General features: G+C 38.4%; 6 protein-coding genes and 1 non-coding gene across 9 annotated transcripts; 1 reads left to right on the top strand and 6 right to left on the bottom strand.

Annotated features, from left to right (window-relative positions):
- Positions 1 to 6,685: 6,685 nt before the first annotated feature.
- BDCG_02805 (oligosaccharyl transferase complex subunit OST4) lies at positions 6,686 to 8,394 on the bottom strand (the record flags this gene model as incomplete). Its single annotated transcript, XM_045418370.1, has 3 exons — positions 6,686 to 6,811; positions 6,906 to 7,926; positions 8,030 to 8,394. 3 exons carry the CDS (start codon positions 8,392 to 8,394, stop codon positions 6,686 to 6,688), a joined length of 1,512 nt encoding a protein of 503 aa, XP_045274968.1.
- A 217-nt stretch (positions 8,395 to 8,611) lies between these two features.
- BDCG_02804 (serine/threonine protein kinase) lies at positions 8,612 to 12,294 on the top strand. The gene is made up of 7 exons (XM_045418369.1): positions 8,612 to 9,496; positions 9,555 to 9,763; positions 9,818 to 9,917; positions 9,977 to 10,018; positions 10,074 to 10,304; positions 10,432 to 10,732; positions 10,803 to 12,294. Exons 1-7 carry the CDS (start codon positions 9,292 to 9,294, stop codon positions 12,169 to 12,171), a joined length of 2,457 nt encoding a protein of 818 aa, XP_045274967.1. The 5' UTR covers positions 8,612 to 9,291; the 3' UTR covers positions 12,172 to 12,294.
- BDCG_02803 (dienelactone hydrolase) lies at positions 9,258 to 14,367 on the bottom strand. Of its 3 annotated transcripts, XM_045418367.1 has the most exons (4): positions 14,201 to 14,367; positions 13,808 to 14,127; positions 13,267 to 13,692; positions 9,258 to 13,161 (listed from the first exon to the last, which is right to left on the bottom strand). In XM_045418367.1, exons 2-4 carry the CDS (start codon positions 14,115 to 14,117, stop codon positions 12,677 to 12,679), a joined length of 1,221 nt encoding a protein of 406 aa, XP_045274966.1. In that variant the 5' UTR covers positions 14,118 to 14,127; positions 14,201 to 14,367; the 3' UTR covers positions 9,258 to 12,676. The 3 variants fall into 3 exon arrangements, with proteins under 3 accessions (XP_045274966.1, XP_045280163.1, XP_045280164.1); XM_045418366.1 differs by having other exon boundaries at positions 13,808 to 14,367; XM_045418368.1 differs by lacking the exon at positions 14,201 to 14,367 and having other exon boundaries at positions 9,260 to 13,161; positions 13,761 to 13,831.
- A 63-nt stretch (positions 14,368 to 14,430) lies between these two features.
- BDCG_16620 lies at positions 14,431 to 14,518 on the bottom strand. The gene has a single exon. It is a non-coding gene; the product is annotated as a tRNA-Lys (tRNA).
- Positions 14,519 to 14,894: 376 nt separating this feature from the next.
- BDCG_16619 (uncharacterized protein) lies at positions 14,895 to 15,591 on the bottom strand. Its single transcript, XM_045425827.1, has one exon. It carries the CDS (start codon positions 15,192 to 15,194, stop codon positions 15,009 to 15,011), a length of 186 nt encoding a protein of 61 aa, XP_045280162.1. The 5' UTR covers positions 15,195 to 15,591; the 3' UTR covers positions 14,895 to 15,008.
- A 1,928-nt stretch (positions 15,592 to 17,519) lies between these two features.
- BDCG_02802 (arginine N-methyltransferase 2) lies at positions 17,520 to 18,803 on the bottom strand (the record flags this gene model as incomplete). Its single annotated transcript, XM_045418365.1, has 1 exon — positions 17,520 to 18,803. The coding sequence occupies one exon, from the start codon at positions 18,801 to 18,803 to the stop codon at positions 17,520 to 17,522; it is 1,284 nt and encodes a 427-aa protein (XP_045274965.1).
- A 2,250-nt stretch (positions 18,804 to 21,053) lies between these two features.
- Positions 21,054 to 21,221, bottom strand: BDCG_16618 (uncharacterized protein; the record flags this gene model as incomplete). Its single annotated transcript, XM_045425826.1, has 1 exon — positions 21,054 to 21,221. The coding sequence occupies one exon, from the start codon at positions 21,219 to 21,221 to the stop codon at positions 21,054 to 21,056; it is 168 nt and encodes a 55-aa protein (XP_045280161.1).
- Between the last annotated feature and the right edge of the window lie 4,957 nt (positions 21,222 to 26,178).

The following is a 26,178-nucleotide window of genomic DNA, read 5'->3' as shown; positions in this document are numbered from 1 at the left end:
ATCTCAGATTGTATGTAGACTATTATAATCTGAACTTTAAGATAATAAAGAGCTGCTACTCTCTGTCTCTGATCAAGAATGTGATCAACTGTCTCATGAGAGCTGTTATATTCATACAACTGAATGTGATTAATATATATACATAGCTGTGAATACAGTCTGAGAATGAATGAAAGACTGTCTTTAGAACTGTACTGAAATTGTTTGAATATCTAGTAGTGTCTTTTGATCTGACTAATGTCTCTGTAACATTTCAGTCTTTTATTAATAAAATACTTTATATATATCTGAATGTCTTCATAATAATATATCTAAATAATGTGATGATGTACTTTACAAAGAAGGAAGAACACACTGAGTATGTATGAAGTGTGTTGAAGGCCTTAGATAAGACAGAACTGTATATTAAGCTTGTAAAGTACAACTTCAGTGCTCACTGAATTAATTTCCTAGAATATGTAATCACTGTAGATGATATTCAGATGAAATCTTCATAGATTAAGACTATTCTATCATGACTGAAGTCAACTAGTATTCATGAGATTCAGATCTTTCTGAGCTTCATGAATTTCTATAGACAGTTTATCTTTATATTCATGAGAATCTTCTTAGCTCTTACAGATATGCTGAAGAGTGAAAATAAGAAGAAGTCATTCTATAAATAGAGAATGAAAAGATTGTTGAGAAGAGAGAACTGTAAGAACTTTCTTATCTCAGAAGCTCATGAGATCTTTACAAGATTAAAATAGATATTCACAGACATAGTAATACTGTTTCATTTTGATCTCTTACTCTTAATCAGATTGAAGACAGATATCTTCTTCTTTATAATTTCAGAAATAGTCTTACAACTACAGTTAAATAAGAACTGAGTTTCAGTAATCTTTTTCTTATGAAAAATACAACTCACAGAGATTAACTATAATATTCATAATCAGAAGCTTCTTATAATAGTGAAATTCTTTCATCACTGATATCACTATTTTGAGAGTCTTATAACAGTGATTACTGTTAGAACTGATCATAATAGCTTATAATAGTTTACTTCAATTAAGAAACTCTCACAGCAGCAGATTCACTGAGTTCAGAGACTGAGTGAGTTCTGATTCAAGATAGAATATATTAAGAGAACTAAGAACTCAGCAGACAGACTCTCTTACAGATCAGACTATATTAAGAAGATCAGAGTAATAGATACAGAGAGACTAGAGAAGATAGAAAAGCTTTACAGAATACTCAGACTGAGTGTTGTAAAGAGATTGACTGAAGAGTCTCTTAATTCTCTGTAAGAGAAGAGAGAGAAGAGAGAGAAGAAGTCTGTACAACTACTCTCTATAACACTGAGAGTCAACACTCTGAGAATCTCTGTAAGAATTCTTGAAGAGAGTATCTATAATCTGAAGAATTTGCAGACTTTGAGAAGCATCATAGAAGATCTGATGTAAGAGAAAACAGAGTATAAGTCTTTACAAGATCTTCTATTCAGATTGTCTGAACTGTAACTGAAGAATAAATATACTCAGTATATTCAGAAACTACTCATAGCAGGAATTAATTCTGCAGAAATAAAGAATTGAAGAGACTTAAATAATCTCTTATAAAGAGAGAGCTGAATTTATATACTTGTAAATGAGTTTCTATGTGTAGAACTTATTAAAAGATATCATGACTCTTCTCTAACAGATCATTTTACAGACACTAGAACTCATGAGTTACTTGTAAGAAAATACTTCTGACTGAAGATATGAGAACTTGTGAAGAAGATAGTGAATTCTTGTACTATTTATCAGAGTTCACAGATAGTGCAGTTCAGATTATATAGAGAACTTACTTCTCTACTCATTCTGCAGAAATCTTGAGAATAGCTAGAAATGAATATTCTTATGAGTCTCTCTGAAAGTAAGAACATATATAATGTCTGCTTTGACAGTGTGTTGATAGTAGTGAATTACTTTATCAAGATAACACACTTTATACTCACTCACAAGAACTTGAAGTTAAAGAATTTAACTTATATCTTCATCTGTGATGTGATCTGATTGTATGAATTATCTGTGAACATTGTCTCAGATAGAGAATTAATCTTCACAGAAGAGTTCTGATCTGATCTGATAACTATACTGAAGATTTTATGAGATCTAAGCATGACTTTTCATCAATAGATAGATGATTAGATAGAACATCTGATAAGTATATTAAAACAGTATCTGTGATACTTTGTTAATTATAATCAGAATGACTGAGTGCATTGATTATTATTTACAGAGTTTATATACAATAACTCAAAGCATGTCAGCACAGATAAAACTCTCTTTGAGATACTTACTGAGACTTATTCACAAATAATCTTGATAAATCTGTAAGAGTACACTATAGAGTATAATGATGTCTGTGAACAGACTGAGAGAATTTAGAAGATTCAGAAGAAAGTCTGTGAATTCTTGAGAAAGGCTCAAGAGTATCAGAAGAGATACTATGACTTTAAGTATATTATAAAGAGTTTTAAGAAAGATGATAGAGTCTGACTGAGTCTAGAAAATATCATCATGTGAAGATCTAATAAGAAGCTGAATCTCTTACAGACAGAGTCTTATAAGATTGTGAAGAAAGTTAACTCACAGTTCTATAGATTAAAACTGTTATCTAAGTTATAGATATATAATGTTTTTTATATCTCTTTACTCTATGAATATAAGAAATTCTTAGAAGAGAATTCTGTGACTCATCACTCTATTCATAAAGTACTAGAGAGTGAAAGAGAATATCAGATTAAAGAAATTATTGACTCAGAGAAGTAAGATTGTGAGCTCTGATTCAAGATTCAGTGATAAGAGTATTCTGATAAGATGAATAAGTTCACTTGAGAATTATTCAGATAGATAAGATATCTGCAGAAACTGAGACATGACTTTCATACTATAAATTCTGATAAGTCAGAATGATATAATCTTTGTTAAGAACCTGATTGTGATAAAGATATTAATACTGTTATTTGTAAATTCTAGTCTATAAGATAATAAGTTTCTACTGAGATGAACAGTCTGCAGTGTATATAAGAGAAGAAGAAATCATGTTCTTATTAAGCTAAAAAATAAGAAAATAAACAGAGCTGTGAACACAATTTGAAGATTAATAAAGAAAAAATAAAGAAAACTCAAACTTATATTCTTAATATCTATGATACTCAATTCTCTCACAACTATTAATTTTTCTCTTCAAAGAAGTAGAGAGTATTATATCTATAGTACAGACAATTATTACATTTGATACAAAAATTATCAGAAATGCACAGACTTCAGAGAAGCTGAATATCAGAGTATATATAGTTGCAGCAGAGTCTTGAAGACTGATTATCTGTGTGTGTGATCAGATATCTCTTACAAAGCTATGTCTGCTCTCTCAGTTATGCTGAAGTATTCAGTCTGAAAACAATTGAAATGTGAAGAGAAAGCTCATCTACTTAGATCAACTCTCATTACAAATTTATGATATTTATATTGTCTTAATTATCTGGATTTTGCAGGTACTCAGAGACTCATCTCTCATTGACAATGAGATTGTGAAAATGCATCACAGTGTGAGAATCATTAATGAGAAACCTAGATATATTTACATATATCTGGTCAGAGATTGTGCAGGTAGAAGAAGAGTGATCATAGACCTGCAGAGCTGCAGAAGATACTGACAACACTGAGAGCTTTATAAGAACTATTAGCTAGAGTCTGTAAGAAATTACTTATGAGAAGACTTATAGTAAAGAGAGAAACTACACTGCTTAAAGCCAGAGACTGATCTGAAAGAGAGATGAGAGAAGCTGCTGACCTGAAGATCAGGTGCAGTGACAGAGCTGAGAGAAATGAAGACATGATTGTAAACAGCAGCATCTCTGCTTCATCAGCTAGTAAAAAGTGATCAGAGAAGTTGCAGAGACACTTATAAGAAGCTTAGCAGCAGTCAGACATTGTTGTAAGAATGTTGAAATTGAAAAATTTTTATTCTTAAGAAGTTCTTGAATTAATACATAGATATTATCAGAAACACTCTCTCTCTATTATCTGAGTGAAAATACTTCACAGATGAATGAAGATACTCACAGTTTGTAAAAATAAAAGTTGTTATAGAAAAAGAGAAAAGAAGATGAGCTTTCACAGACAGATCTGAGATATTTATACTACTCTAAAGAGATTTACTTACACTATGAGTGATTCTGTGAAACAGTCAGATTACTCTAGTAAATAAAAGTGATTATGAATTACAGATCTGAATCTTTCTATATAACTATAAAGAGTAATTGCAGATCACAGATATCTTGATTCTATAATTCTACAGAGTTAATGAAAGAATGAAAAATTTCTCACAATTCTACAGTGTTAAAGAACAATGATTCATAAGAATGAGTGAAAGATTAACTTATAAATATTTCTCTTTAATAAGAGTAATCTTATAGAGAGTGATTCATCTGTAAGATGAATCTGTGTAATAATTACACAAGAATGTTATAAAAATAATTGAGAGTCAATCAGAACTCTTCTATATGAAAGATATGAGATGAATCTGTATAATAGTCAGAGAAGAATCTGTAGATTATAAAGAATCTCATGAAATAAGAAACTGAGTAACAGACTCTTTTCTCTTCATAGTAATAAGAGATTTTTCCTCACTAAGATTTTTTATAGATGTGAAGAATTTTTAGTGAGTATCACTGCAGTGCTGAGCTGACTATGAAGTCACTCAGTGAAAGGCTTTACAGATAAAGTCTTAGAGAGAGAGAAGTATGTAAGAAATCTTACTTCTCACAGATTCTTTACTTCTATTTCTATCTCTTGTATAATTAATAGAGCTAGCAGCTCTTGACTACATATAACTATATAGACTGAAGTTCATGAATACTATTTACAACTCAGCTTGAATACTATTATACATTTAATCTCTACATTTTATCTTTCTATCATAAATACTTCTAGTAGTTAACAGTATATATCACATCAAGCTGCAAACATCTGAATAATCGCCTGCAAGCACTTATTCTTACAGATCTGAAAGAGACAGAAGATTGACTGCTGATCTGAAGATCAGATATAATAACAGAGCTGAGAAGAATGAAGATATAATTATAAGCAGCAGTGCTTCTGCTTCATCAGCTAGTAAAAAGTAATCAGAGAAGTTATAAAAACACTTACAAGAAGCTCAGCAGTGATCAGACATTGTTATAAAAATATTAAAATTGAAAAATTTTTATTCTTAAGAAGTTCTTGAATTAATATACAGATATTGTCAGAAACACTCTCTCTCTATTATTTAAATAAAAATACTTCACAGATGAACAGAGATACTTATAGTTTATGAAAATAAAAGCTGTTATAGAAAAAGAGAAAAGAAGATGAGATTCTACAGATAGATCTGAGATATTTATACTACTTTAAAGAGATTTACTTATACTATAAGTAATTCTGTGAAACAGTCAGATTACTTTAGTAAATAAGAGTAATTATAAATTACAGATCTGAATCTTTCTATATAACTATAAAGAGTAATTACAGACTGTAAATATCTTGATTCTATAATTCTACAGAGTTAATAAAAGAATGAAAAATTCCTTATAATTTTACAGTGTTAAAGAACAATGATTTATAAGAATAAGTGAAAGATTAACTTATAAATATTTCTCTTTAATAAGAGTAATCTCATAGAGAGTAATTTATTTATAAAATGAATTTATATAATAATTATATAAGAATCTTATGAAAATAATTGAGAGTTAACTGAAACTTTTCTATATAAAAGATATAAGATGAATCTATATAATAGTCAGAGAAGAATCTATAAATTATAAAGAATTTTATAAAATAAGAAACTAAGTAATAGACTCTTTTCTCTTCATAGTAATAAGAGATTTTTCCTCACTGAGATTTTTTATAGATATGAAGAATTTTTAGTGAGTATCACTGCAGTGCTGAGCTGACTATGAAGTCACTCAGTGAAAGACTTCATAAATAAAGTCTTAGAGAGAAGAAGATATGTAAGAAATCTCACTTCTTATAGATTTTTTATCTCTATTTCTATCTCTTATATAATTAATAGAGCTAGCAGCTCTTGACTACATATAACTATATAGACTGAAGTTCATGAATACTATTTATAACTCAGCTTGAATACTATTATATATTTAACTTCTACATTTTATCTTTCTACTGTGAATACTTCTAGTAGTTAACAGTACATATCACATCAAGCTGCAAACACTCAAATAATTGCCTACAAGCACTTATTCTTACAATATTCTATATATTTATCTGTTTATTTAATTGATTATGAATCAGCTATACATGCTTTGATTGATTGATGAGCTGAATGAATGAGTGAATTGAAAGATTGAAAGTCAATTATCAACTGATTATTACTGTATTGTGCGAGGTCGGGGTCATGATTATGTAACGAGGTCAAGTGGCGCACTTAGCGAGGTCAAGTTTTCTGTATACACAAATGCAGGCTACCTTCCTGAACTGAAAAGTACTACATAACTATCCCCGTGAAATTGATGTCTAGAAAAGAACTAAAGAATGAAAATAGAATAGCAATGGTAATCCCTATAATATAAATAAAATAACCGTATAAAACGACATGATCAAGAAAAAGGTAAAACAAAAAGGGAAAATTAAACTCTTCTTCTTTTCCACCTTGCCCCCTACCGCTTCTTAATGCTCACATCTAGATTACCCACTAACCACACCGTCACAAACACGCTAAATAGGCCTGCGGCGATCGTTAGTGGTTTACGGAGTATCGCGAGTGCGGGATAGTCGTATGTCACCTATAAAGGTAGTTGGTTAGCAATTCTTGTCCAATCGACCTTTAGATGCAAGAGGGGTTAGATAAAGAAGAAAGGAAAGGTGGTTTGTCCATACAATAAGATGTCCCTCCCTTGCCTCATCTGCCACATTCGTCGTCCGCAACGTCAACACGGTCCTCCCCACCGTGTCCATAAACGTCTTGTGCAACCCAATCTCCGATTCGACCATAAATGGCATCCCAACCCCATCAGCTAGTTCATACTTCACATCTCGCGCACCCTCAGGGAGAATCACGCGCAGCTGGACTTTCTCATACTGCACCCCCTCAGGCACTTTCGGACCCTCCAGGAAAGGTACCCTAAGCACATACGACTCCCCGCCAGCCTTGCGCAGGAATGATGACAGTGCATTGTTCCAGCCAATGCGGAAGCTGTACTTCCACCCGCCAAAAACGGGGTAGCGCGGCTTGAGCTCCAGCAGCGCCTCGCGCTTGTTCAGACCAGGGAGGAAATGGCTTGTCGAGACGTTGCCGATGTCGTCAATGAAATAGGCGTCGACGGAGCCTGGGCGTAGTGGGATGCGTAGATCGCTCATGGCGGATGAGGGTAGGTTCTGATAGGACTTTATCGCCCATTCGACGCGGGAGAAGTGGTTGGAGAGCTTGGCGCCGTCGTTGCGGAGCCAGAGACGCTCCTCAGTTGCAAGGTTGCCGCCCCAGTGCGAGACTTCGACGTCGCGCTCGAGGAGGGAGCAGGTTATGACTGGTTTGGTGAATTCGTAGCGGACGGTTATGATGGATCCTGCGGTGCCGGGAAGAACTTTAGAGGTCTGGTAGGGTCCGTATGTGTAAGTGCTGCCTTGTCGTTCTGGGTCTGCGCCGGATTTCAGGCCGGAAGTTTCTGTGTAGTCTGGTACTTCGGAGCTAGGGAATTTGATCTTTGTCTTCTGGTTGTCGGTTGTGTAAGCGGACGGGGCGTAGGCCGGAAAGGAGTAGGTGAGGTATTGTTTGTCTTGTTGTTCAATAGCCGCGGGGAGAGGGTCGAGGGCTTTAAGGATGTAATAGGATATGCTCAGGGTGATTTGAGAGGAGGTTTTCAGAGCTTCGGGAAAATGAATGACGAAGTATTGATTTGGGCTATAACGGTAAAAATTGTTAGATTGCGGCTTCATAACTGAGCTGTTTACGAAACCAGTGCACACCCAAATACACCGTTCAGAAGCACCAATTGGAAACAAACCTCGACTGCAACGTCTCCGTAGCATCCACCAGAAATTTGCCATGCGATAGCGCATTCTTATCTCGTACTTCCAGTCCTCCAACTCTATCGATTATGTCCGATGCGAAAGGGAGGAAGTACCGCTCCTGCGGTTCCTTTCCAGTGTTCTCTACCACAACATTGACGATTTCCCGCACGTAACCTTTCTCAAGATTTATATTTCTGAGTAGATTGACATTCTTGAACACCTTGGGGGGGCTGAAATCGGTCGGTAGGACTAGTCGCGATGAAGTATATGTGGTGTCATTGGCAGTTGCGGCACGTACGCTCGAGATGGAGGATGTCAACACACCGCAGAGCAGAGCTGCAGCAGATAAGAGCCTCATGGTGGTAGGGCTTGCTACCGGCAGACCAATTTACGGTCCCGGGCACTGTAGGTATCGCAATGAGAGCTGGCGCGACAAGTAATGGGGCTGTTGGAGCTGGTGATGATGTCGTTGGCGGCGAATGGTTTATGTGTCCGTCTGGAGCTACTAAGGCGGGCGAAGCGGCCACAAGCGCAGGGAGCTGCAATCTATAAATACCAAGGCGATGGGGGTTTAGCTCACTACAACTATGTTTGTATCTGCTGTATGCAGTACTTAATTGTATAAATCATTTCTTACTACAACAGTATGATGAGTCTTTCAATTTCCCAGCATGCTCTGCATTTTGAAGACTCTGGGTACATTGAAGGTTTCGTTGTTCTGTTCGTTGTTCTGTCAGGAAAGATGGAAAGATCCTGTTGTTATGAACTCACACAAGTATTCAGTGTTGTTCTGCCCGTTATTAACAGTGATATTGCCAGTTATTTAAGGACAAAAACAACAGACTCAGGAACCTGAATTCCTTGTCTTGCAGGAGAGAACAGTGTGTAAGATCAAGCCATATGTAGTAGCTTAGTGTGTTTCTGCCCATAGATTCCACTGAAGGTACAGTCTGTGCCTGCACAAACATTTCAGTTACATATTCCCAGCGTCAAACATTCTCAACGCTTAAAGCTTCGTTGGTAAAGAGTAGATTCGGGATTGCTTAAGTTTAACTTGGGGTTGGTTGAGCGTCGTCGTCCTTTAAATTTGATCCAGCAGCGCGCCAAGAAGCAACAACCGCGCGCGTTGCGTTAAATATACGGAATATTCCGCCACTAACCAAGACGTCACTCGCATGGCAAGGCATTCAATAAACCCATTAGGTTATTCCCATTCATGTAGCCAAGAGGGCATTCTAGGGCTCCCTCCTTCAATATGCCTACGCCACGAACCGCGGCTGCACTATGGAGATGGTCGTATTCGCGCTTAAGAGTCCCAACCCAGCCAAGACATAGATCGATTCACCGACGGAGACATTTCGGGGAGACAAGCAAATACCTAAAGGTCTCGGAAGAGGTACAGGATGCCGTGGCTTCATCGAGACCCGTCGTAGCTTTGGAAACGACCATTTACACGCATGGTACGCCGCTTGTTGAACTTCTCTCTACTCCCACAACTGTAACTAAACCCATACCTAGGATTCCCATATCCCGATAATGTCGCTCTCGCGTCCCGCCTGGAGTCAATTGTACGCCAGGGAGGCGCCGTGCCTGCTACTATAGGCGTACTCGACGGCGTTGCTAGGGTGGGAATGACACCCGATGAGCTTGCCGAGCTTGCATCTTCATCCCAGACCCAAAAGGTTTTGAAGGTCTCCCGTAGAGACCTGGCATATATCTGTGGCCTGGTAACTCAGCTACCGCCTAACTCCAGCGTGCCACGACCGCTGACCGTTTTCTAGGGTCTGAGCGGCAAGAAAATGAACGGGGGCACTACAATTGCCGGTACCATGGTGCTGGCTCATACTGCGGGGATTAAAGTCTTTGCTACTGGCGGTCTCGGTGCGTTGTGCGATGTTGCAAAGGATATTAATATGATTACAGGCTCTAACATCCAACAGGAGGTGTACACCGTGGCGGGCAAAACTCTATGGATATTTCTGGTGAGACTTGCAGCTTGACTTTTGCTTGAACAGTACTAACACATGCCATACGCAGCCGACCTGACTGAGCTTGGGCGAACACCTGTTGCACTCATCAGCTCGGGCTGTAAAAGCTTTTTGGATATCCAGCGGACGCTTGAATATCTCGAGACTGAAGGAGTACTAGTCGGAGCTTTTGCAGATGGGCGCGAGGGAAACGTTGATTTCCCTGCCTTCTACACCAGAAACAGTGGAATAAGAGCGCCGAAAGTCATCCACGATGAAGCAGAAGCTGCTGCTATCATATGTAAGTTATTGATAACAGTTAACTTTGCTTTCTCTTGTGCTAGCTATATTTTGTTTCCTCCCTCTCTAGTTACTCTATTCGAAAAGTGGTCTGGATTTCGAAAACTCCCCAATTGACATACTTCTAGATGCACAGTCACGTTTAAACATATCCTCAGGATTGGTTTTCGCCAATCCAGTGCCAGAGAAATTTTCATTCCCGAAACAGGAGATTGATGATATAATTGAACAGGCCCTTGAGCTCTCTGAGCTTGAAGGGATCCATGGCAGTGATAATACCCCTTTTGTTCTAGCTAAAATTAGAGAGTTGAGTGGCGGAAAAAGTGTGGCTACAAACACAGCATTGGTTGAAAGCAATGTAGAACGCGGAACCAAAGTTGCAGTTGAACTTGCCAAACTGGAAACGGGGCGTCCTCTTGAAGGGAATCGGTGAGATAATTGTGTAACTAAATTGTGATTGGAAGCGCTGGCTGATTTGCTGTGATATTTTGCTACTCAGACATATGTCAGGTTATTTGGCAACTGCTTCGTTATCGTCAGAGTCACCTCCAGCTCAAGATGCCCTCAAACCTCCTAGTCCAGCAATAGCTGATCTCGAGCGACGCCCAGACAAGGTGGAGAAGACCAATGTATTAGTCGCTGGATCGCTTGCTATAGACTTTGCATGCGATTATACGCCTGCATCACAGAAAGGTGATGGCATCCCTGCTCTGCACACATCTAATCCATCAATCATAAGACAAAACCTCGGGGGAGTCGGCCACAATGTAGCTCTAGCTGCAAATTACGTCGGCAGCTCAGTTCTCTTGTGCAGTGTCGTCGCGGATGATTTCAGCGGCCGCGCAGCTCTTGCTGCCCTGGAAAATAGTCAACCCAACTTACATTCTCAAGGCATTCAGGTACTTAGTCCAGCTACTGGCTGCAGGACTGCGCAATATGTTTCTGTCAACGACGCGAAGAACAATCTAATGCTCGCCATGGCTGATATGACAATCATGGAAGCACCGCAGCAATCCCTTGATTTCAACGCCTTCTGGGATCCTCTCGTCCAGCGGGCACGACCAAATTGGGTCGTTATCGATGCGAATTGGAACCCAGATGTCATCTCGAAGTGGATTTCGCTAGCGAAATCCAACGGCGCCAAAATCGCATTTGAACCAGTCTCCGACGCAAAATCCACCCGCCTCTTCACACGCTCGGTTTCAAACTTAAAATCGATCATCCAGCCATCATTCACAATTCCAAACCACACTATCGACATCGTGGCCCCTAATCGCCACGAGCTGACAACCATGTATACAACAGCCCGGGAATCTGGCCTCTTCGAAAGCGCTCAATGGTGGGAAGTCATCAACTCCTTAGAGATGCCCAGTAGTGGCTCGCGTGATCGACTGGTCTCGATCACGAACTCTGAACTCGTCGACCAAGGGATCCCCCAGCAAGCCATTCAACTTCTTCCCTTCATCCCGTGCATAATCTCCAAGCTCGGCCCGCAGGGTGTGTTACTTACTCAGATCCTGCCGCCTGGTGATGCGCGGCTTCGTTCTGCGGATTATGCACGGTATATTTTGGGCAGATCCTATGCCGATGGCAATAACAGCCCAATCGGCGGGGTATATATGCGTCTCTTCCCGCCGGCGGAAGTCTTGAAGGATGCGGATGTGGTGAGTGTTAATGGGGCAGGGGATACGTTGCTCGGAGTTATTGTTGCGGGGCTTGCACAGGGTGAAGGGAGCGATGATGTCGGGTTAAGGAGGTTGGATGATATCATTTCTGTCGCGCAGCGGGCTAGTGTGGAGACACTGAAAAGTGCTGATGCGGTGAGCGCGGAGATTTCGAAGCTGGTAGGATCGTTGCAATGTATATAGGGCCTAATCAGATACCAAGTAATAGAATAGGGATAAATTGCCCTAATTTTTCACACACATGTATATACTTAAATTAGCACTAAAATACATGTCTCAAATTTAGATACCCATGCAGTAATTCCAGTTAGTGCATAAATTACTTCATTTTCATAAATTCGTACCTTCCGGAGGGGGTAGGTGCGGCGTCCAAGTCAGCATGCCTTCCGATTAAGTCAAAGCACATCTGCCCTCATAGCTTTGAGTGTACTCATATCATTCAGGAATGGGCCACGGAGACTTTGAAACGACAAATACGTTAATCTGCGTATTCTGAGGCATCACAAGGCCTGGGAGTGGAACAGGTGGTCTAAATGAACGACGTAACCTTCCAACCAGTCGAACTCCTCCGCGGCTACCTTCCACGTCTTTCAGCTATAATCATATCCCTCTCTGTGGAACTTCAACTGCAATTCAACAACCTGTGGTTTAGCATGCTGTTAAACCAACTTCTTGGACAGGGTCATCATCATCGCCAATCTTTGATTAGCTCATTAGATTGCTGCGACTCCTCATCAAACACCTTCCATGCCCCTTCAGCATCCACCACAGGAAGAGCGTCAACATTCCGGTCACTGCCACTCTCGTCATCTCCCTCCTTTGCGTTACCATTAGTCCGTGCCACTCCGTTGAACCCAGCCGGAACATACTTCGGGTCCAGCAGACCCAATTGGACAAGAACACTGGCCTGGTCCCAATATACATTTTCATGACAAAGTTTGTTCCCGCGAACAGTAACTATGCTGACGAGTGCGATGGCAACTTCTTTATCAGTTGGCGGTATCCCGGGGAGCATCCACGGGATTTCATGCGTGTGTCTGAACGTAACGAACATTTCATCCACGATCCGATTAGTGCCCACAGTCCGGGAGATGAGGCGTACATTTAGAGAGGGTGGGGTTCCTGGAATGAAGTAGTCTGCGTAGAAGCGAAATAGCTCATCACTACCGAATCCTGTGCAACGAAAAGAGTCAGTCAGCTTCGCGCGTCTGATTGATCAGACCTCGTTCAGAAACTGATGATATTTAGCACGCCGAGGAAGCTATTGCACAAACATACCCCCAGTCATAGTAGGTACAAAATTCACATACGAGTCCTCCGTCATCGTCTGCACCGCCCCCATCGCATCCTTTCTGGAATATAGCATATCGATATGTCGCTCCCACACTGGCTCAAGGTCCCGATGGATCTCAAACCCCTGTAGTAAACATGCCAGCGTGCGCGACCATGCGAGCCGTGTGCTAATCTCGTCATATTCCGGGTTGTCCAGTTCTGCGAACCCAGGTTTTGCATGCAGGTAAGTGTAGCAGTTATTCATTCCGCCGAACTTTTGCGTTCCGGCAAGATGGATTGTAAGGTGTAATTGAGAGGGGAAATCGCCTGTTGGACGTGGTATTCGAGGGGGATAATATGCGACTACTGCGCATAGCTTGGGCATTGGCTTTGTGCATGCTTCTAGGACTAAGGATGCGGCTTCGCCAAATGCTGGATATGAGGATGATAGGTTGGTTAGCCATCAGATTTATACGCAATTTATTTAGTGTATATCTGACTTTGGTTGAATACAATTGGGCTATTTCTAGTCAGCCTGGTCACATACCCACAATCGCATATCTCTCCCCTCGTTCCAGCGGATCCTCCAACTTCTGTAATTGACCATTATATTCTCTTGGTAGGCCATTGTACGGAAGATATGCGACCTCAAAAGCTTCATCTTTCAAATGCTGGATCATCTCCTGGTCAAAATCTCGAGTATCCGCTGTGATTACTAGCCTTGGGCGGCCCGATGGCCACGAGAAATGCATTATCTCAACCTCACTGTGTGAAGAATAGCGTCGGAGCGGGGATAAGTGTTCTCTGATGCTGCTAGTCGTTCGGCGCAGGCCGTCGGAACTAAATCGCCGCCTCATGTTGTCAAGTCTGGGATGGTTTATGCGTCTAAGCAAATGCTGCTTGATCTTTTCAGGAGAAAGAAGAACTGGGGTTACATTACTCTTGAGTGGAACAAACCAATGAGCATTTGCATTATTTACGATGATTAATATGACGTTGAACACAACTTGGTGAAGCGGGCCGAGGGGCAAAGTAAGGAAACTGGTTTCGCGAGTCAGAATTTCGCCAGCGGGAAAGCTTAAATATTTTTCTTTAGACGTATGCAAAAAGAAGAAAGAAAGAAAGTAATATACGGAAAAAAATATATATATAAAAAAAATTTAAAAAGAAAGCCGAACGCGGGGATCGAACCCGCAGCCTTGCGGTCACACGAATGTGATCTAAGAGCCGCACGCTCTACCGATTGAGCTAGCCCGGCTGGTTTCATGGGAGTGGGACGGACTGCTGGAAATTTTACCTCTTTTGGATGACATTACTTATTCTTTTCGCTATTATTGAGCTTTCTAGCGTGCGTTGGGGTATTTAATTCGCTATTTATGCTAATTATTCCCTGACATTTTTTCATTCTTTAAATGTGGTTGGATGAAACTGCGTTATATGGCGTTGTGAATTCGAAACTCGATTGAAAATATATAACTATCTTTTTGTGCTGACCTCGAGTAGCTACTTTATCTTTACTTCAATCCATCCTCATACCAAGTATTTAAATTTTAATCTATATCCATATATTCAAACATTCTTCACGTCTAGAACAGTCAACACAAATGGCCATCCATAGCAAGCCTGAAGATATAGTATAAGTGCCGAGAGAAGCCGATATGCGATGAAATAGAATGATGAAGATGCTCTTAAAAACAGAAACCAGAGATAAAAAGAATATGCGCAGTAATACTGCGATGAGGATCCCTTCATGAATGAATTAGTGAATATGTGGCTGGTCTTTTCTCTCTTGTTCCCACCCGGCTACCCCCTAGCTTAGCCCTATAAAAACTTCGCGATGGGATAATCGGTTTATGCCCTCGAAGTTTTATACTTTTCCCTTCGTCTGGATTCCCATATCTCACATGTTTGGTTCTGACTAGATCCTTACCCATTTTAAATATCTTTATACGAGGCGGGTATGTAGTATTGACGACCTGCTCCCACCCACAAAGCTCCCTGTTGCGTATGGGCTCAGAATAAATCAATCATGGAACCGGAATATCCCGATATTTCTTGGCCGCACTGCTGGCTGGTTTGAGACGTAATGAATATCTTTGGCCATTGTCCGTGACAAGAAGCAGGGATCTGTATATGGCGAGGAAAGGGAGTGGGATGGGCTCCAGAAGATTGCGTGGTTTGCCATCGACAGATATCACTTTCTTCCGGCCGTTGGCTGGTAAGCTATCGCAAAATATGCCAGTGCAGTAGCTGTTCAAACAACCCCAGACAAGACATTCACCGGGGATCCCAATCCATATACACGGCCATCTTCGGTTAATGCCAAAGTCACATTGGCAGCGGCAGCGAGCCTAACTATTTCAGTGCTCCTCGGGGCCTCATTTCTCAGAATGGCATTTGGCTCTGCATTGCCGTCATAGGTAGAGATTGCACGCCCGGATCGCAGTTATCATTGGATCCCCAAGTCAAATCCGTTTTTTTTTTTTTTTTTTTTTTTGGGGGGGGGGGGGGTTATAACACACTCTCTAGATGTAAGTTGAGCCACTTCAATCACGTCCGTACCTTTGCTATGGGCTCTCTCACTCCAACCATTACAGGCAAAGCCCGCCGCCATGACTATGCTCGCAAACGGCGACGTCAAATTAAAGCAGAGAGGCATTGGAAATAACAGTTCCAGCACGACTTCTAGAGACTTTGATGACTCTGTTTCTCTGGTTCCGCCGCTGCTCAATGGCCCGTTGGTACACGCGTGCTTGCTTCCCTTCTTGCTGGTCTCGGGCTTTAAGGTACCCTTATTAATTTGGTCGCATTTTTCGACAATTTTGCAACTTAAGAATGAAAAAAGGGGCGTATAGCTGACTAGTAGGTAGCAACAAGTATAAGCGAAGGCAGTTAGCGTGGAAGGTAATAAAGTTTTCGATGTCATATTATGGATATATATATGGCTCGATGTGTAGTAGATAGAATGAAGTAGGGGGATATAGAATTCGGAGTTTACATATCGGAGAGGGGGCAGTCGAAAGGTTTATGATGATGAAGTTTGAAATTAAGCTTTCATCCGCTCAGGAGGTCGGCACTGATTTGTTTAGTACTTCTGTCCTGAAGTAATTCTTTGTTATGTAAAGTTTTGTTTGTCCAACTGTATATTTATTTCCTCTCAGGAATAGAATTGGCATGATTGATAACAATGTAAATCTAGAAAGAAAGAAGAAAATGTGCCAGTGAGAACGGAGAGGGATGTTGTTGATTGGCTAATCAGGTAACTTAAGTTATGCGGAAACCTTTCCCTTTTCAGCCATAACTAGTGCAAGCCTCCTGCAACTTTAATCCAACCACAACCACCCTTGCAAAAGGGCTAGTTACAGCCTACAGGTCAAAACGAACTTGGTTGCTCATTGTACTGTACATCATGTACATTAGTTATGTCTATGACACTATCTATATTCGAGATAATATTCATCTCCCACTAACTCCTTCTAAGGAAGGATCCAACTCACGATAAAGACGATTTTCGGAATTGACTCTAACTTACCGACCAAGGCTCGATTAAATACAATTCGTCTCCATTCGCCCTAAATATTCCTTATATCACATGTGTGGAGGCAAGAGAAGCCTGGCCCTCATTTTTGTGGCTAAGGGGCTCTTTCCCCTATATCTGTTTCACATATTTCACAGGCTAAAGAACCCGGTTTCATGTCTTGCCGTACCTCAATGGCCCCAGGAGTAAATAAGTCTACCGTAGTGCATCTTGGGATTATAGAGCTTTCCCATGAATCAAATACTAGGTAGGAAAGATGACCACTCAAATGTGAAAAGTTCAGCGGTGGTATAATATTTGTTCCTTGTCTGCTCCACCTGATCAACAGCTATCTCACAAGAAATTAATTAGGAACAATATTTGTGCTTATGCAGAAGATGCTTAGATTTTTGAACGGAATCGTAATGGTGACATATTGGGTCTGATACCCTTCGTGTACGAGCATTGGCAGGGTTTCTCTGTTAGTGTAGGGACTCAGATGTGAATACCCCGTACGGGGGCGTGTTTTGGGTGGATATCTAGGACATAATCTGTACAGCAGCCTCAGATAGAAGTCAGGCAGTTTAGTGTTAGGACTGTTTTATGAGAAGTATTATGGGAATTGGAACGTTAGCGTTTGTTCACTTTTTAACCGACATAGCTCAATTTACATAAATTTAGCATTCTAAGTAAAGTTATAGGAAATCAGTAGAGGGAGAAACTTAATATTTCCTCTTTCCTTCTAGTCTAAGTATCTGCAAGTCGGCAATCTATAATTATCTACATCCCAATACTTCCTTCGAACTCCGCTCCATTCCTCTTCAAGACGTGGGACTCTAACGTCTTCCCAATCAACATCGAACCCAGCTTCCAGGAGGTCCATTTCCACAACTTTCCGATAGACGTCATAGCTTATTTGTCGATCAGCCCCCATCCCATTGAAGAAGCTCCATTTGCCGTTTGGTTCAAGGAGACCAATAACTTGCTCCGAGAAGAATTCTCGGAAGTCGGAGTAAGATTCGGCAAAAGTGTCGTAATAGATTGCATCAAATGTCACTCCCTCATCGATGAGTCTTGGAAGGATGTCCTGCCACCTGCCTTCGTGAACGGTAACACCGGGCTTTTCATGCCAACCCTTTCTTTTCATGTCTGCTATGACGGCAGGATGCGCTTCGACAATGTGGTGGGCGTTCGGTTGCTGTGCTTGGAAAAGATTGTCCACGATTCCCATGCCATGCCCAATGTTTAAAACACGCAATCCGGGAGTGGGAAGAAGGGCTTTGGCAGACTTTGCCATGATGTCCGTCTCCCACGCCATCATCACGCCATTTTGATCTTCATCGAGTAATCGATCATGCTGGAATGTTAAATTCGATTGAAGGTAGCGAGAGCTGCTAACGTCAGCATCTGCCGACTCTGCCAAGTTCTGATTGCTGCCATTGCCCGATTCGGGCACCGCTTGTGATATGTCCTCCTGCGTTTGTTTTTCCTCTGCCAGAGGAGGAGCATCCTCTTCCTCTTCCTCCTCGCTACCATCATCCGATAGCATTTGATAGCCGTCTAATCGATTAAGTAGCATTTCAGCCCTCACGCCCGCATCGACCATCAAACTGTAAAGTTCTTCAAGCCCAAGTCTCCTAGCCAAACAGCCAGGAGTTTCATTTTTAGAATCCAAGTCATTCCAAATAGCCCCTTCTTGCAGTAGAAACTTCACAACATCCCTCCCTCGGTCAGCCACACTAGCCGATTCATCTAAGGCTACTGTGGAATCTCCATTCGTGATCCCATTGGGGGTTTGTTGACTGTCGGTTGAATCCTCTGCATCTGATTCACAGGCAGCAATTGCAGCGTGAAGTGGAGTATACCCGGTCTCAGGATCTTTGACATTCACTGGATTTTCCGCTTTTTCATTTGCGCGGATTAATTGACGGAGTTTCGGAATGTTATGTTGTGACGCTGCAAGGAGAATTTCTTGAACGTCTGTGTCAACATCTATAGTGCCCAGTTCGTCACTGATGTCCGCCATGGCCGAGAACGCCTTTTCTCTCCTCCTTTCCCCTTTCAGTTCAATTTTAAATTGGCGGTTGGACTGTTAAATGTTCGTTTCGTTCTCAGAGGAAGATCATTTGCAAGCGGAAGGGCACTTGGACTGGACTGTTCGAGCTTCTTCTAGTTTGTGTCAAGTATCCCGTGGTGGGAGCCTAGGTATCTGATTTTAAATGTAGACAACACTGATCTGCTTTACTCAACTTTTCCCCCCCACCTCCCAATACCGTATCATGGGGAGTTGCCCTGTAGGGTTTAGCGCCATCCAGATCAAATGCTTTCTGGCCTATTTAGACTTAGCGCACAGGAGTGACAGGTTGCCAGGTTTGCCAGCACGGTCTAACTACCAATTGATGGCACTAGCAGAGCGAAAGTACAAAAATTAACGTCAAGGAAAGAAAGGAAAAGATATTAGATAGGCGCCAGAGGAGAGTGTTTTATATCAGACGGGTGTCAGAGCGTAAGAACATTGGTTCCGAGGTATTAGGGATGGTGTTGGAACCCACGACCTCACAACCTCCAGCGCACTGTGACTTTCCAAGTCTCCATAACCTTCATAACCTTCGTAACCTCAGTGCCGGCCCTGACCCATAAAGGCCAAATCAGCTCTGAAAACCCTGCATCCCCCACTGTCGCCGCTGAATTAATCACCAAGTCCTGCACAACCAGCTCGCGCAGCTCGTTCCATCTGGCCACTGATCACATAATCGTCCATTGTCCCCTCCGAGTACATGTATCGGATGAGAACCAACTAGTATCAACTATCCTTTGCACGCCGCAGCTTCTCAATCAACGGTTCCTTCCCCTTCCCCGATCATTTGTCTTCCTTGAAGGCAACAGTGCGCTTCCGAGGCGCTGCGTCTCTCCTCCTCTACTTAGAGCTGTCATTATCATCACCATTAGCTTCGCCATCGCTGCTACTGCCGTCGTCGCTACCATGGATGTCCATAGTTATCTTCTTAGTGCTGATCAAAATATACTCCTCACCATTATTTGACTCATGAATGTCATCGCGTCGAAAAAGTATAGTTGTATTATACCTTGACCCGTTTCAGTATAGGTGTAATGGATCAGAGGAGGATATTGGTATATTGTCATGCGGAGTTGTTTGGAGTATGGACAGTTTCTAGGTTGTTGGACATGGGGGTTATGGGGCCCGCAGGCCCTTGGCCAAAGGTTGAGCTAGTCCACTGCTTGCGACTAAATGTATTTTCAGCTGTATGATTGCTATTTTTATTGATCGTGTAGAGGAGGTAGCACAGGCAGTGGCGAACTGAAATATCATCTTTATGACTCCCTAGAGAACTGGTTGCTTCTCTGGGCGGTGTGATATAATACTGAGTCCTTCCCTCCGGGTGGAACATCCTGCTTGAGGAATATAGTGCTATCGTATGTGTAAGGAAGCCGTAACGCATTTTGAAGTGATGCTGTAGGAGGCAATTTGACCTAAACAAGACTATTAGTCAGGCACACGGGAGGTATTTAATTTGGGGGGTAGGGTTACGCGGAAACATTCCAAGAGCAAGCCAAATCGGTTTTCCCATTTCGCCCTCCTTGTAGACTGACCGTGTGACCGTGTCTGGGACCAGGACCAGAATTTTTGATAGTCCCATTGTCAATTCGACAGATCCCATTACACGGTTCTAACATTAGATAGTAGTCCCATACTGTCCCAGTGGGACTTACTGTCTACTCTTGTCACATTTTCCAAATGAGACCATGATTTCCACTTCTCAATTTAAATTATTTTTATTGCTTTAAATGACTTTAAATCTCATTTGAGTGTTATCAAAAAGCATTACTTTTTAAAAAATTAAAAATAGTCTAAAAAAAACCTTAAAATGTCTAAAAATAGTAACTTTATGCCAAGAATGAGATTAAATGGGACCAAATGAGACCACTTTCTCATTTTTTTCAAGTCATGGTTCCATTTTGAGATCTGATATATAGTCACTTTTCATGTTTATTTAATGATTAGTCCCAGCGGGATTCACGCCAAGAAATGTATGGGACCAGACCAAATGAAATCAAATGTGAAATTCATGGTCCCGGCGGCCAGTCTACCTCCTTGTAATCCTCTCATAATGTCTAAGGTCATGCTTCCAGAGAGGGTCTTTACCTTCCCTACCACTACCATGATGGGTATTTCATTATCAGAGAGAACTTGTAGATTCTTAAGACTTACAGCAGAACAGTCAACTGCTACAAAGTCAGTGACAAAAGAACTGTTTTAGAAGGCCTTGCTCTCCCTGCACATCTTGTAGCCACCAAAGTAGAATCTGACATCATTGTGGTTTGCAACTGCACTTGCGGGCGTACGGGCATTTTGTGCGTAGCGTTCCCAAATCGATTGCTCATCACCACAAATGTAATGTTCAGCAGCTGTGAAAATGATCATTTTCAGCCGCTAGCAAACTGTTACATCATTATATGAAGTAATGTGATTAACTACTCAATACTCACTTACACTTAACACTCATCATTTCATCATCATAATAATGAAATATTTTCATTGATATCTTAACAACATAATTAGATTTTAAGGTGATATATTATATGATGAAAATATATATAGAAAATTACATATAAAAATATACAGCTAATTTTATAAATATTTATTAGACTTAATAACTCATCTAAAATATAAAATCTTGAATAAAGACAGATTCAGTGAGTAAGCAGTTATTAAATTAGTAAAGATTATAATATTATCAGATTTCTTCAGTAGTGAATTTATAAGCACTCTGATAAAGCTTTAAAAACATAATTTAGTTACTTTTTATGAAATCAAGAGTTTACTTTTCTGATTAGAAAGATAATTTTTAAATTCTTTAATCTTTTTCTTATTCAACTGTAATTACTGCTGTATAGTAGCTTATTCTTTCTTCTCTTTTTACTCTTAAGTCTTTCTTACATTTCTAAGCTTCTTTTTAATCTGCTGTTGAGCAGTTCTTAAAGTCTTATTTATATCTTTTTACTGCTTTACTATCTGATAAGCTGTCTCTCACTTCATTCTCTTTATCATGATATCTGTCTTCTTCTATTTCTTAAGAATAGTATATTATAACTTGATATTTTTCTTACAAGTCTGCTTATTCTTTTTAACAGCTTCAGAAGTGATTATTTTCTTATATATAATCTGTATCTTCACTAGTGAAAAGAACTGTATTAATAATGAATTTAAAGAATCTAGTAATGTTATTATTCTGTTATACTTGTAATATCTTCTCTCTTGATTAAGAGCTTACTATACCTGTCTATTCTCTATTAGAAGAATCTCTTTATTAAGAGCAAGATTTTTCTCTACACAGATCACTCAGTTAAGATTACTAGATATTTAATATTATTACTATTTAACTTATTTCATCAATTTCTGCATATCAATAATAGAAGTGAAGATTCTTGATTAATATTATATATCTGAGAGAGTGCAAAGCTGTATTACAAGCTTTTTAAGAATCGGTTCTGAATTAAATAAATATAGATCAGTAGTAGTAAATATAGATATAATATTTAAAGATATAACTGCTTTCTTTCATACAGTATTAAATAGATGTTATAAAGATCTCTTTATAGTGTATATAAATCTTATTTTAGTTCTCATCTGTTCATTCAGTTGATTAAAGTATAATTTACTCAATAATTCAAATATTTCAATATCTAGTAACTGTAATTAGTGTATAGAATAAGAAGAAAAGATAGTAAGTAGAATCTGATAATAATCTATATAATTGATAAATGCTATATTAATATAAAAGAAGTGATTATTTAATATAAGAAGTCTATATTTATATTCTACTTTCTTTTTTATAAGAGATTCAAAGATCTTCTTTAATTATATTAATTCATATTCATTATTACTTTATTTATTTACTGAAGTAGTAAAGTAGACTTAATTCTTTTCACTATTAAAATTCTTCAGTTAAGTATCTTATATATCTCTTAATTCTTCTTAATATATAAGAGCAGATGAGAGTGAAGTTTCATCTGTATAAATTAAGATAAGTAGTGTTATAAATTCTTAACTACTATTCTAACTAACATCTATTATATAATCTAATTTAAGTGAAGTAATTAATATAATATATTTAAGAGTGTGAATAAGTTCTAATAGAAATTCTTTCTCATCAAAGTTGTAAATATTCATGAGTTTAATATTATATTAAGTAATTTTTATCTGTAGCTATAAATTAATTAGCAAGAAGTAAAAAATTAATAGAAGAAAGAAATCTATTATAAGATTAAAATAATGCTTAAAATATGTTGAATTATCTGTACTGTAATCTTGCATTTTTAATCAATATTTCAAATATAGAGTAACTTGATTATATTCTTATAATACTGACAGAATTGTGATACTTAGTTAATTTCAATAGATGCTTTTAGAATCTCAATAATGAGATTATAAAGAATTTGAGATATACAAGAGAAACTGTGATCTATTAATTAATTAATATGAAAAAGAAGCTGTTCTTCTTGTAAATCTGTGAGATTTTTACAGTGAGTAGAGTTTACTTTCTTTCTTAATATTTGAACATCTCTATATTATCATGATAATATATATTAACTGATTTCATATTTTTTAGCAGTCTCAGTCTCAGTATAATTAGAGATTAATTGTGTATTCAAATTATTAATTACTGCTTGTATAACTGCTTCATAATGCATATTATAAGTGTATGAAGATGAATGAAAAAATGAAGATTGAGTGAGTGTTAAGTGTATATGAGCATTGAATGATTGATTACATTATCTTTTATACTGATTAGTGAAGTGCTCAGTTTACTGAGTACTCTCATCATTGATTCACTATGTGTATAAGATCTGTTACAGTATTACTGTTACTGTTTTAAAGATAACTACTCTTTCACTACTTTTACATCTTCTCACATCACTTTAATAGATACTGCAATTTATAAAAACTTATCTTACACTCTTTTATAACAATTACATACTCTCTTCATTCTTTCTTCTTTATTTCTCTTTCTCTCTCACTCTTACTCTGAGCTCTGATACTCACACTTGTATACACTGTCTTCTTCTTCATTTTCTCTCTGTCAGAGATAATGCTGTCTTATCTGACTCTCACTTATCTTAAATTCTGCACCTGTGAAGTCATCAAGCTGCTGATCTGATACCGTCTGACCTGGTTAATCTCTGAGCTCTTAACATCATCTCTTCGCAATGCTATCTCACTTAACTCTGAGATTGAGACTACTGAGACGTCCGTATCTCTGTTTTTCTTCACATGTGCCTTTCACTGTGTTACACAATCAGTTATTTTAAGTCAGTGGAAATTTTTACTTCTCAGTTAATTTATTCTTCTATTTTCATTTTCATTTTCATCTTTTAATTTTTTTCTATTTTAACTTGTTGAAAGGTCTTCTTTTTCAAGACTTAGCTTATCTTGAAATCTCTTTCATTAGTGAGATTGCATGCAGAGATGAAGAAGATAGTAACTGATTAAGTATTATAAGAGGCCTACACTGAATAGATAAGTATAATATTGTAATATGCGGAACTGAAGTGATGACTAGTCAGCAGCAATATATAGAGATAGTTGTTTGAGAAGCTGTATAAGTGAGCTTAACTATCTTACTTGAATAGTGAGCTTGTAGACTACAGAGTTATTGCAAGAATATCACAGATATAATACTTAGTATACTAAGAAAATTATATAAGATATGCAGTAACTCTTGTATATATTTCAGTAGAAGAAAAACAAATCACTGACTTCTTTAATAAGAAGTCAGTATCTAGCTATTCTATATAGATAATAGATGAATACTCTTCTCTCATTTCATAAGCAAGAATAGCTGAAGTGATATTTTAACAGTATTTCATTATCAAGAAAGAGTAATCTGCTGATCTTATATAGAAGTGAGATTCTTATATTTATTAATCAGATCTTTCTATGATATATCTGAATAATATTATAGAATAATTGCAAATCAGTTCAGATAAGATAAAATTATTCACATGAAAGTAATAAGCTGTGTGAAACTGTAACAGAGTCTTGATATAACTGAGAGTATAATAATACTCTTCTCTTTAAAAGCATAGTCTCTATACTCTTAAGATTACTGAATTAGAAATTATCTTTATTGTATAGCAATAATTATCAATCAATTGACAGTATGTATACTGTATAAAGAAATAGATGAGTTTTTCTGCTAACTGTGTAGATCTTTCTTTTCTCATCTTCATTTAAATCAAATATATGATAAGTGAGTTTCTTATATATTGATTTGAAATGTGAAAAATATAGTTAATAAGTGACTTACAGATCTCTCAATATATTTCATTCTATATATAAAATTCTCTATAAAAGTAATGTATTTTAGAGACAAAGTTAATAGTAGTGATAGAATTTTTTTAAAAAGATTCTCTCTTTCTGTGAAACATTTTTCTTTTCTCTCTCTCAATTGTAACAGTGAGTGCATGAGAGTATCATTCTTGAAGAATAATAAAGAGCTTATTCTGATGTTTTCTAGTGAGTAAACATCTTTATAATACAGCAACAGTCTTCATGATCATGTAAGAATAAGTGCTCACAGGCAATTATTCAGGTGTTTGCAGCTTGGCATGATATGTACTGTTAACTACTAGAAGTATTTATGATAGGAAGATAAAATATAGAGGTCAAATGTATAATAGCATTCAAGCTGAGTTATGAATAGTATTCATGAACTTCAGTCTATATAGTTATGTGTAGTCAAGAGCTGCTAGCTCTATTAATTATATAAGAGATAGAAATAGAGATAAAGAATCTGTAAGAAGTGAGATTTCTTACATACTTCTCTCTCTCTAAGGTTTTATTCACAAAGTCTTTCACTGAGTGACTTCATAGAATCAGCTCAGCACTGCAGTGATACTCACTAAAAACTCTTCACATCTATAAAAAAATCTCAGTGAGGAAAAATCTCTTGTTATTATGAAGAGAAAAGAGTCTGTCACTCAGTTTCTTGTTTCACAAGGTTCTTTATAATCTACAGATTCATCTCTGACTATCATGCAGATTCATCTCATATCTTTCATACAGAAGAGTTTCAGTTAACTCTCAATCATTTTCATAAGATTCTTATGTGATCATTACACAGATTCATCTCACAGATGAATCACTCTCTATGAGATTATTCTTATCAAAGAGAAACATTTGTAAGTTGATCTTTCACTCATTCTTATAAATCATTGTTCTTTAACACTGTAGAATTGTGAGGAATTTTTCATTCTTTCATCAACTCTGTAGAATTATAGAATCAAGATGTCTGCAGTCTGTAATCACTCTTTGTAGTTATATAGAAAGATTCAGATCTGTGATTCATAATCACTCTTATTTACTAGAGTGATCTGAC

The sequence above is a fragment of the Blastomyces dermatitidis genome, assembly GCF_000003525.1.
Source record: "Blastomyces dermatitidis ER-3 genomic scaffold supercont1.3, whole genome shotgun sequence".
NCBI lineage: Eukaryota > Fungi > Ascomycota > Eurotiomycetes > Onygenales > Ajellomycetaceae > Blastomyces > Blastomyces dermatitidis.
Note: the sequence above shows the minus strand (reverse complement) of the source record. Positions and strands in the feature narration are given on the sequence as shown.

Bases quoted from the DNA above. Each gene is read 5' to 3' on its own strand.
- BDCG_02804 (XM_045418369.1), top strand. From the start codon at position 9,292: ATGCCTACGCCACGAACCGCGGCTGCACTATGGAGATGGTCGTATTCG. The intron at 9,497-9,554 runs GTACGCCGCTTG...ACCCATACCTAG, and splicing joins AACGACCATTTACACGCATG to GATTCCCATATCCCGATAAT. The intron at 10,019-10,073 runs GTGAGACTTGCA...TGCCATACGCAG, and splicing joins AAACTCTATGGATATTTCTG to CCGACCTGACTGAGCTTGGG.
- BDCG_02803 (XM_045418366.1), bottom strand. From the start codon at position 14,117: ATGAGGCGGCGATTTAGTTCCGACGGCCTGCGCCGAACGACTAGCAGC. The intron at 13,693-13,807 runs GTATGTGACCAG...CCTCATATCCAG, and splicing joins GGAGAGATATGCGATTGTGG to CATTTGGCGAAGCCGCATCC. The intron at 13,162-13,266 runs GTATGTTTGTGC...TTCGTTGCACAG, and splicing joins TGTACCTACTATGACTGGGG to GATTCGGTAGTGATGAGCTA.
- BDCG_16619 (XM_045425827.1), bottom strand. From the start codon at position 15,194: ATGGGTAAGGATCTAGTCAGAACCAAACATGTGAGATATGGGAATCCA.